This window comes from Salvia hispanica, unplaced genomic scaffold, assembly GCF_023119035.1.
Source record: "Salvia hispanica cultivar TCC Black 2014 unplaced genomic scaffold, UniMelb_Shisp_WGS_1.0 HiC_scaffold_1352, whole genome shotgun sequence".
In the NCBI taxonomy this organism is placed as follows: Eukaryota; Viridiplantae; Streptophyta; class Magnoliopsida; order Lamiales; family Lamiaceae; genus Salvia; species Salvia hispanica.
In genome coordinates, this window is record NW_025951641.1 from 1,220 (window position 1) to 12,234 (window position 11,015).

An 11,015-nucleotide genomic window follows, 5' to 3' on the forward strand; every position below is an offset into this window, starting at 1 on the left:
CGTTTTCTTATTTGCTTTTAGTTCTCTAGTTGTTTTTAATTGTTTTTACCTTGCTTTTAAATAGATTTAGAAAACCCAAAAATTCCGATTCATCTAGATAGTAGTTGAGGTTGGTTCGTGGTAATTAGGTTGACACTCATTGTCTCTGTGGATACGATACTCTTTGCTTACTATTTGCTACATTAGCCCCGTACACTTGCGGGTATACTTGTGTTAAAAATAAGTTGAGTCAAGTTTTTGGCGCCGTTGCCGGGGACAATTTTGTGTTACTATAGCCTAATATCGTGATAAAAATTAAGATTACTAATCTAGATTTTACTTGCTTTATTTTTCTTTTCTTTTTGAGTTATTCTCACTTTTGTGTTTTTCTTTTCAGGTTGTATGCTCACTCGCTCTAAGGGGCAACCATTAGAGTTATTCGATCCTGAGATCGAAGCATCCAACCGAAGGAGAAACGCTCAGAGAAGGCTCAACCAAAGGCGATCACTTTCGCCTCTTAAGGGAGAACCGCCTGCTCCTGTTGCAGTAACAATGGCGGACAACGAAGAGAACAATGTACCACATCCAGATCCGGTAGTCCAACAACTCCAATTACAACTTGCAGATGTGGTGAAACAGCTGAAAGAAAAAGAGGAACAACAAGCCACAGTGCCAGTGCAAAACATGTACGCTTACAGAGAGGTAGAGGACCCACCAATTGGCAACGATGGGATCGATGCCAATCATTTTGAGCTCAAGCCAGGATTGCTAAATATGGCTGAGGCTAATGCTTTTGCGGGGAAGGCCAATGAAGATCCCAACAAGCATCTTACTAAGTTTATTCAGATCAGTAACACGGTGAAGCTTAATGGGGTGAGAGATGAACAAATCAGACTAAGGCTATTCCCATTTTCCTTGAGAGATGATGCTAGAGACTGGTACGACAGCATGGGGTCAGGATCTGTTAAAACGTGGGATGCCATGGTAGACTTATTTTTGGAGAAGTATTTCCCACCCAGTGAAGTTCTAAAGAGGCAAGCAGAGATAATTCAGTTCCAGATGAAGCCTCATGAGACAATCCGAGAAGCATGGGCTAGATTCAAGACACTGCTGAAAAGATGCCCCAAACATGGTCTAAGTCCGGGACACCAAGTCATAACTTTTTATAGGGGGTGTACTCCAGATGCAATGCGTGAACTGAATTGGAGCGCAGGAGGAGCACTACTTCAATTAGGAGAGAATGATGCCATGCAAGTGATTGAGAGAGTAGCTTCCACTGATGAAGGATGGAATAATGAAAGAAACAAGTCATACAGGGTGTCCTCTGCTACAGAAGATGATAGAATAGATAGAATGTCAAAGCAGCTTGATCTCTTGACCACACAATTGGGAATTATGGAGATGAGACAGTCAGGGCCAGAGATCCAAGGAGGAGTTGAAGGTGTCAACTATGTGCACCAAGGAGGGAATAACATGAACTTCAACAACTATCGCCCCAACCAAGGGGGTGGTAACTATAACCACTATGGTAACAAGGTGCATCCCAATCTCTCCTATGGGAATCCAAACAATGCTCTGCAACCACCGCCAGGATTCACAGTGTCTAATGGGTTGGTAGAACAGCAGAAAAAGCCTACTACTGAAGATATCTTGGCAGCATTCATGAATCAGACTACCAAGTACATGGAGAAAACTGACAAGTACATGGAGAGCACTAGTCAAAGGTTGGGGAAGGTTGAAAACGACGTGCAAAGCTTGAATGTGCATATGAAGAGCATTGATACTCAGATTAGTCAAATTTCTCAAGCTGTAGGTGTCCAACATCAGCCAGGGCAATTTCCAGCACAGACCATAAACAATCCCAAAGACTGCAAGGCCATACACTTGAGAGGTGGTAAAAGCTATGAAGGACCTTCCATGCCTGTAGAGGAAAAGAAGAGTACTCCAGAGGAAGATGTCAGAGCAGAAGAGAATTCCAAGGGAAAGAATAAGGTGGACATTCAGACCAAGAAAGACGCAATGCCAGAAAAGCTGCCCCCTCCCTCCATTCCTACGACAGTTAGAGTGCCCTTCCCATTTGCGGTGAAGAAGAAGAAGTTGGATGAGCAATTCTCCAAATTTCTCGATATTTTTAGGAAGGTGCACATTAATATACCATTGGTGGAAGCTCTGCAAGAGATGCCTACGTATGCAAAGTTCCTAAAAGATGTGCTCTCCAAGAAGAAGAAGTGGATTGATTATGAGACGGTGAACATATCTGAAAACTGTAGTGCGATAATTCAAAAGAAGCTACCTGCCAAGCTTAAAGATCCTGGGAGTTTCAATATCTCATGCGTCATTGGAAATGACAGACAGACAAAGGCACTGTGTGATCTGGGGGCGAGCATAAATTTGATGCCATTATCATTTTTCAGAAAGATGAAGATCGGCACTCTCAAGCCGACTACAATCACACTGCAGATGGCAGATAGATCAGTCACCTATCCTAAAGGAATTGTTGAGGATGTTCTGGTGAAGGTACACGACTTCATATTTCCCGTCGATTTTGTAGTGTTGGATATGGAGGAAGACATGAATGTGCCGCTTATCCTAGGGCGCCCATTCCTAGCAACGGGAAAAGCATTGATAGATATAGCAAAGGGAGAGCTCACTCTTCGTATGGGCAACAAACGACACATTTTGTCTATCTATAATGCTATGAAGAGTCGTGAAGATGAGGAACTTGTTATGAAGATGGAGTGCAAAGTTGTGCATGTTGTAGAGGTCCAAAAGACACAAGCAATTGAGTCCACATTGGGGGATTTTTCATTGCCGCGGTGGATGTTTGGTTCATGTGGTGGATCACTTTCTAAAGAAGAGACTGCACCAAATTCTAAAGTGAAGGAGAAGAAAACAAAAGCTGCAAATTCACCCAAAGTGGAAACCAAAATTTGTGATGGAGCTTTGAAAACTACTTGGTGGAAGAAGAGATTGGCTAGATCATATGCTTCCAAGATTGATAGAAAATCCAACACCACCATTTATGGCGTGACATGATGCAGCTCATGGAGGACGTCGAGCCAACGACGATAACCAAAGGCACTGTAGGGGAGGTAACCCCTAGTAGGTAACTTTTAATTTTATCGTTTCATTTTGTTTTTGGTGTGTTTTTTTTGTTGCTTGCTTACCATGTATGTCTCCCTTCTCCACCAACTTTTCAAACTTATTCTTTGCTTAGCTTTGAATAAGTTTGGGGGGATGATATGGTGGATAGGGACACTAACGAGGTACGTATCTTATTGCTTTTTGTTGCTTTATTTTGTTTTAGGATAGAATTATTTTTGTTAGAACTCCATGAATTTTTGCTTTGATTGGTTGGGATTTATTGAAAAAAAAATATTTGAAATTGAATTGAAAAATTTGGTAGTAATTTGGGTGAAGACTAGTCGTCTATGATAAAAGAACCTTCCACTTTGAGCTATCACTTGACCATTGACTTGAGAGTTTGAGTAATAGGATGCATAAGTAACGAATTGCTTGTTTGCCTTGATTCATGCTATTTGCCCAGTGAGACTTGAGCTTTAATTCTTTCATGTGTGATTTATCATCAATTGTGTATGTGTTTCTAGAACTTGCTCCTTGTCTTCTTGAGTTTACATAGTGACCTTAAAGATAGGGGAAGATGTTAGGCCATTGTTGTTAGCCTCATTTTTACCTAAACACTAACCTTATTATATAATAATACCCTTGATAGCCAAGTTTGAGCCTATTGCCTTTTCTTTTGTCAAGCTAATCAAAGGGGTTGGGAATCCTAGACTCTAGAATTGTTGAGCTATGAAAAGAAGAATTTGGAGAGTTTAGTTGTTGAAAGAAATTGGTCGTGTTTAGCTTATCAAGTTGAAAGTTGGTTGTACTTAGAAAAAAAAAGAAAGAGAGAAAGAAATAAAGAATGAAAGAAAGAAAGGAAGAAAAAAAAAAGAAAGAAAAAAGAAAAAATATAGTATATAGAGAATAATTTGAGGTCTTTGGAAGTTGGGAAGAAATTAGACAAAGTCTAGTTATTGTTGAGAAGTGTTTTGGTGAATGGTTGAAGTTGAAAGTGGATTGTGTAATGTCTTAGAATTTCACATCTTATTGGGAATTTAGTCACTTTAGCCAAATATTACCCTACCTTACCAAAGAGCCTACATTATAACCTAAACAAAAGACCTTTCGGACTCTAGATTTATTGTCACACGAAGTAGAGGAGAGGTTAGACATTGAGCAAGCCTATGGTAAACCATGCATTTTTGATTGATTTGAGTGTTACTTGATATCTTATACACTTTGAGTGAGGTGAATATACACACATATATACATCCCGAGTGGAGCATGAATCCAAGGTGATATACGAGTTAGTAGTAAAAGTGCATTCGACGGCTTAACTTGATGGAATTTGTATTGTGATATGCTCCTTTATTCCGTATTCTTTGAGACGATGATGATGTCTAAAACTCTTTTGAATCCAAGTTTCTTCTAGTTCTTTTTCTTCATTGCTCGAGGACTAGCAATTGTTTAAGTTTGGGGGAGTTGATTCACTTGGATTTTACATGGTTTTAGAGGGTAGTTTTATGTTGGTATTTTTATAATCGAGAGATTTGAGCCTTTGAATGAAGCTAAGTATCTTAGGAGCTATTAGGAGTTGTTGTCTTAGTTCTAGGAAGGAAACTTCGGTTCTAGGTAGCAATCTACAAATTATATGCTTTGAGAAAAGATATAGTTTTACCTTAGTGATAGCTTAATAACCCTTGAGACCCTTTGTTGGCATAGTTAGAAAGTTAGTTGAGCATAGGATAGCTGTTATCAATCCCATAGGATTCTACCTTCTCATCCTTGATCTACATCCGTTTTCTTATTTGCTTTTAGTTCTCTAGTTGTTTTTAATTGTTTTTACCTTGCTTTTAAGTAGATTTAGAAAACTCAAACTTACCGATTCATCTAGATAGTAGTTGAGGTTGGTTCGTGGTAATTAGGTTGACACTGATTGTCTCTGTGGATACGATACTCTTTGCTTACTATTTGCTACATTAGCCCCGTACACTTGCGGGTATACTTGTGTTAAAAATAAGTTGAGTCAGCAGTACAGCCTTCGGGTAGGACAAACAAATCATAGACGTCTTTGTCTACCATTGATTGTAGTTCCGAATCCATTGTTTTCACCCATTCGTAATGATCGACATCTGCCCGCGCCTCTGCAAAAAATTCCAAGGATCAAGTACATTGCTGTCCGAGGAGTGACCATACACTCTCCCAAACCAATGTATCTTTCGGGCTCTTGAGAGACCCTCCCACTGCGACGCGACACTACAACATCTAGAGTATTAGTTGAAGTTTCTGGAATTGTTGTTACACTAGGTAATTGTTCTTGGTTAATGGAAGTTGTGATTGGAGTTAGCTCTACAAGAGCTATCTCACTGCTGGACTTATGATTCATTACAAAGTCTTTCTCTAAGAATGTGGCATGAGTACTCACAATTACTTTATGATCTCGGAGACTATAGAATTCATAAGCTTTCGTTCCTCTAGGGTAACCTATAAACACACATACCTCCGTCCTAGATTCCAGCTTTGTTGGATCCTTTTCCAATACATGGGCCGGACACCCCCACACTCTGAGATGTTCCAGATTAGGCTTTCGCCCAGTCCAAAACTCATATGGGGTAGTAGGAACTGATTTATAAGGTAAGTTGTCTAAGAGATAGCTTGCTAATAGCAAAGCATGCCCCCAAAACGAAGTGGGTAACCGTACATAACTCATCATCGAGCAGATCATGTTTAATAAGGTCCTATTCCTTCTCTCAGCTACGCTATTCTGCTGGGGTGTGCCCGGCGCAGTCAGTTGGGATTGAATTCCCGCCACTGATAAGTAGTCCAAAAACTCGGCACTTAGGTATTCGCCTCCGCGATCAGATCGCAGGCATTTGATACTCTTACCATGACGCGTCTCTACTTTAGCCTTAAACTCCTTGAACTTGTCAAAAGTTTCAGACTTGTAGCGCATCAAATAGATGTATCCAACTTTCGAGAAGTCATCTATAAAGGTGACGAAATATCGAAAGCCGCCCCTTGCCTTGGTTGACATTGGTCCACACACATCAGTATGAATGAGCTCAAGTACTTCCTTGGCGCTATTACCCTTTGACCTAAAAGGTCTCTTAGTCATCTTGCCTTCGAGACAGGATTCACACTTCGAAAATGGTTCCTTTTCAAGACCTTTAATAAGATCTTGATCAACCATCGCATGAATTCTTCTTTCGTTGGCATGACCAAGTCCAAGGTGCCATAAGTACGTTTCATTCATTGAACTTGAAGGTTCTTTTCTTTTCTTAGAAATTATCGATGTAGCATTGAGTTCTGATTTATGTTGATTAAACTGTGTAGAAGTGATTGTGTACAGATTGTTTTCCATGATGCCATGACAGATATAAGAGCCATCTTTCTTAATAATGCAATTGTCATTAAAAGAAATCGAATATCCATCAAAAGACAATTTAGAAACTAAAATTAAATTTCTTCTAAAAGAAGGTATCAACAAAACATTCTTCAAAATAAAAAATCTATCACTAGAAAAACGCAAATAAATTTTTCCCACTACAACGGCCGCCACTTTTGTAGCGTCGCCTAGCTGGACTTCGATCTCACGAACATGTAACCATCTTGTCACCTGCATTAAGTCAGGATCAAAACATATATGATCAGTTGCTCCAGTATCAATAACCCAAGTATGAGTAGATGTCGAAGCCAAACATGACTCGACTACTAGCGCATGGTGCATACTTGTAGCCTTGCCTTTCTTAGGACAATCTGGCTTCCAATGACCTTTCTCTCCACACTTGAAGCATTTTCAAGTAGGCTTCTTATCGGCCTTCTTCTTCTTCTTTCCCTTAGCATTCTTAGCTGCCACTGGGTTCGGTGCCCTTTTCTTTCCTGCGCGAGGCTTAGAGCCAGAGGAATTAGGCGCCAGACTCAGCATAGCTACTTTAGCTTGAACCATAAGGTCCTCCGCTGACTGAATTTTAGTCAGCAGCTCAGCCAAAGTGTAACCCCACTTGTTCATCTCGAAATTGAGCTTGAACTGCTGGAAGCTAGGGGGAAGACTCTGAAGGATTATAGTAATCTGGGACTTGGGATCGATCGTCCCTCCCAAAACCTCAATCTGATTGAGGTGACTCATCATCTCGAGGACATGTTGCCTCACAAATGTGCCTTCCTTCATAGACTTCGTCATGATACTCCGAAAGGCTTGAGACTTAGCTGTTCGATTCTGAGTACCAAAAAGATTTGCAAGATTTTGCATAATCTCGGCGGCAGTTGCCATGGCAGAATGCTGATGCTTGAGTACTGAAGACATAGATGCCAACATGTAGCACTTAGCCATCTCATTCGCCTTATGCCACAGTTTATGCGCATTCTGAACTCCCACCGAGACATTAGCCGCGGGAACTGGAGGTTGTGGAGTAGTGAGCACAAACTTGTACTCTTCTTCTATGAGAACGATATCCAAATTTTGTTTCCATTCTATGTAATTTTGGCCCTCGAGTTTGTTTCCTTTGAGAATTGCAGAAAGAGGATTAAAAGACATCTTGACGGATTTTATTGCGCTGCAAACAGAAAATTTACTATTTGTCATAAACTTATGTAAGGAAATTGAGTAGATTAACCATAAAAGTTTTCAAAATCTTACAACAAAAATTAATAAATTGTATTCTCCTTTGGAGGTTAATACGCATTAAAACTTTAACAATTTTACTGGTCACAACACCGACGAATAGTCCAGAGACCACAAGACATGGCATGGCCGCCTAATGTTTCCTAAGCACGACCATCAGATTTAGCATTACAGAATTTTATTTCTACAACACACTCACATAACAATGTTCATGTGCTGATAACAAAACCAAGCTATCTCATAAATTCTGATTGAACCGTGAAACTCGCAGTTCCTTAGGATTATTGTCCCTACTTTGCAGGTGGCAATAATATTGGGAACCACTTTCTAGTTCATTCTGTTGGAATAAAAATAATTAAACTTGATTTTTGTAGTAGAATTATCTAGATATGATAAATATCTAGATATTATGAAGAATTATCTAGATGTTTTAGGTATTAAAATATCTAGATATTTTAGGAGAATTCTCTAGAATTAGTATGTATTAAAATATTAAGATATTTTAGTAGAATTCCCTAGAATGTTAGAAAAATATCTAGATTTTTATGGAGAAAAATCTAGATATAAAATACTAAAGAATCTAGTAGAGAATTCTAGAATATGAGATGCATGCCTATAAATATAGCATAGTTGTACCATTTTAAGAAGTTGAACAAGTTGAGAAGTTAAAGTTTGAGAAATAAAGTGTTCTTGGTTTTCCCACATCACCTCTCCTAAATTATTTCCTACATATTCCACCCATCCTCCTCTCAAATATTTCCTCCAAACTAAATTACTCCTCCAACATATATCCTATTTATTTTCCAACAAAGTGGTACCAGAGCCATAAGTTCCTACCCGTAGTATGGCTAACTTGCCGTCGTTCCAAGTCCCCATGCTCAATAAGAGCAGTTTCGATAATTGGAGTATCAAGATGAAAGCGTTATTGGGAGCCCACGATGTTTGGGAGATCGTGGAGAGTGGCTACGAGGAGCCGCAAGACGAGACCGATATATCACAACAACAAAGGGATAGATTGCGAGATGCGAGAAAGGGAGACAAGAAGACTCTCTATGTCATCTACCAAGCTCTAGGGGACGACGATTTCGAGAAGATCTCGAGTGCAAGCACCGCCAAAGAAGCATGGAAGAAGCTCCAAATCTCATGTGTTGGTGCGGAGTGAGTAAAGAAGGTACGCCTCCAAACTTTAAGAGGGGTTGAATCTTTACATATGAATGAGTCCGAATCAATTTCGGATTATTTTTCAAGAGTCTTGGTGGTATCAAATCAAATGAAAAGACATGGTGAAAAATTGGAGGATGTTAGAATCATGGAGAAAATATTGCGCTCTCTAACCCCTAATTTTGAGCACATAGTAGTTATAATAGAAGAAACAAAAGATTTGGAGGAAATGACCATCGATCACTTATTGGGTTCACTACAAGCATATGAGGAGAAACAAAAGAAGAAACAAGAAATCGTGGAGCAACTTTTGAAGTTGCAAGTAAGCCCAAAGGAGAAAGAAGAAAGCTCGAGTAATGGCGGTGGCCCACAAGGAAGAGGTCATGGACAAAGATAAGATTGTAGTCGTGGTCGTGGTCGAGGATATGCTCGTGGACGTGGACGTGGATGAGGATATTTTTCCATCAATGAAGAAAGAAAGGAGTTCCCAAACATGGGACGAGGAAGGAGCAATGCACAGTCGAGGTACGATAAATCTTCAATAGAGTGTTATAATTTTCATAGATATGAGCACTATGCTTCCGAGTGCAGAGACACAAAATCAAAGGTTGAAGAGAAGGCCAATTACATGGAGAATACGAATGAAGAAAATGGTTGTGTCCTTCTAGCTTACAAAGGAGAAGCTGGAAGAAAAGATGATATGTGGTGCCTCGACACAGGAGTGAGCAACCATATGTGTGGGAATAGGAGCATGTTCTTGAAGCTTGATGAATCAGTAAGTGACAATGTCTCCTTTGGTGATGAATCTAAAATTCCAGTTAAAGGAAAAGGCAAGATTTTAATTCGTTTGAAGAATGGAGCTCATGATTATATTTCTAACGTATATTACGTGCCCAATATGAGAAATAATATACTGAGTCTTGGACAACTCTTAGAGAAAGGTTATAACATTCACATGAAAGATTATAGCCTTTCAATAAGAGATGGCAAAAATGACTTAATTGCCAAAGTGCCAATGTCCAAGAATAGGATGTTTTTATTAAATGTCCAAAATGATGTGGTGAAGTGCCTTCAAGCATGTTATAAAGATAAGTCTTGGCTATGGCATCTTCGATTTGGGCACCTGAATTTTGGTAGCTTGAAATTGCTACCAGTTAAAGAAATGGTACGTGGATTACCACCCATCGAGCACCCCGATCAACTCTGTGAAGGATGCTTAGTTGGGAAGCACTTCAGAAATCCGTTCCCAAAGGAGTCAATTTCGAGAGCTCAGAAGCCATTGGAGTTAATCCATGCAGACGTGTGTGGACCAATCAAGCCAACCTCCCTCGGTAAAAATAATTATTTCCTACTTTTCATTGATGATTTTTCAAGAAAAACGTGGGTATACGTCTTGAAGCAAAAATTAGAAGCATTTGACGCCTTCAAGAAGTTCAAGGCTGCCATCGAAAAAGAAAGCGGTCTACAAATCAAAGCAATAAGGACCGGCCGAGGTGGAGAATTCACATCCAGGGAGTTTCTGGAATTTTGCAAAGAAAGCGGAATTCAGCGGCTACTAACAGTTCCGAGATCCCCCCACCAGAATGGAGTGGCTGAATGAAAGAACAGGACCATCGTTGAGATGACTCGAAGCATGTTAAAGACGAAGAATTTGCCGAAAGAGCTCTGGGCAGAAGTAGTGGCATGCGCCGTGTACCTATCTAACAGGTCTCCTACAAAAAGTGTCTGGGAATGACTCCTCAAGAACTTTGGAGCGGAAGAAAGCCAGGGATCGCCCACTTAAGAGTGTTCGGGAGCAAAGCTTATGCACATGTACCAGATCAGACGAGGAGCAAACTCGATGATAAAAGCAAACCATTCATCTTCATCGGGTACAACTCTAACACTAAAGGCTATAAGTTATATGATCCAATTTTGCATAAAACCATGATTAGCCGAGATGTGGAGTTCGATGAAGGAGTATGGGATTTCGGCTCAAACAATTACTACACCTTCATACCTCCATTTGGAGATCAAGGAACAATCGAGCCGGTGACAGAGGTGCAACAAGAACAAACAACTCCACCTACATCTCCCACATCAGCTGTCAGAGGCTCGCCACCATCTTTCTTGAATGAAAGAGCAACACAACGCACACGAAGTTTGGGTGAAGTGTATGACGACACCCCAAGGTTAGAAGATCTCACCT

General features: G+C 40.1%; 2 protein-coding genes across 2 annotated transcripts; one reads left to right on the forward strand and one right to left on the reverse strand.

Moving 5' to 3' along the window:
- Window positions 1-376: 376 nt before the first annotated feature.
- On the forward strand, window positions 377-3,015 carry LOC125198303 (the record flags this gene model as incomplete). The annotated part of the gene is made up of 1 exon (XM_048096679.1): window positions 377-3,015. A coding segment is annotated over one exon (2,639 nt), but the record flags the coding sequence as incomplete, so codon positions are not given.
- A 3,826-nt stretch (window positions 3,016-6,841) lies between these two features.
- On the reverse strand, window positions 6,842-7,225 carry LOC125198301. The gene has a single exon (XM_048096675.1). It carries the CDS (start codon window positions 7,223-7,225, stop codon window positions 6,842-6,844), a length of 384 nt encoding a protein of 127 aa, XP_047952632.1.
- Window positions 7,226-11,015: the final 3,790 nt, after the last annotated feature.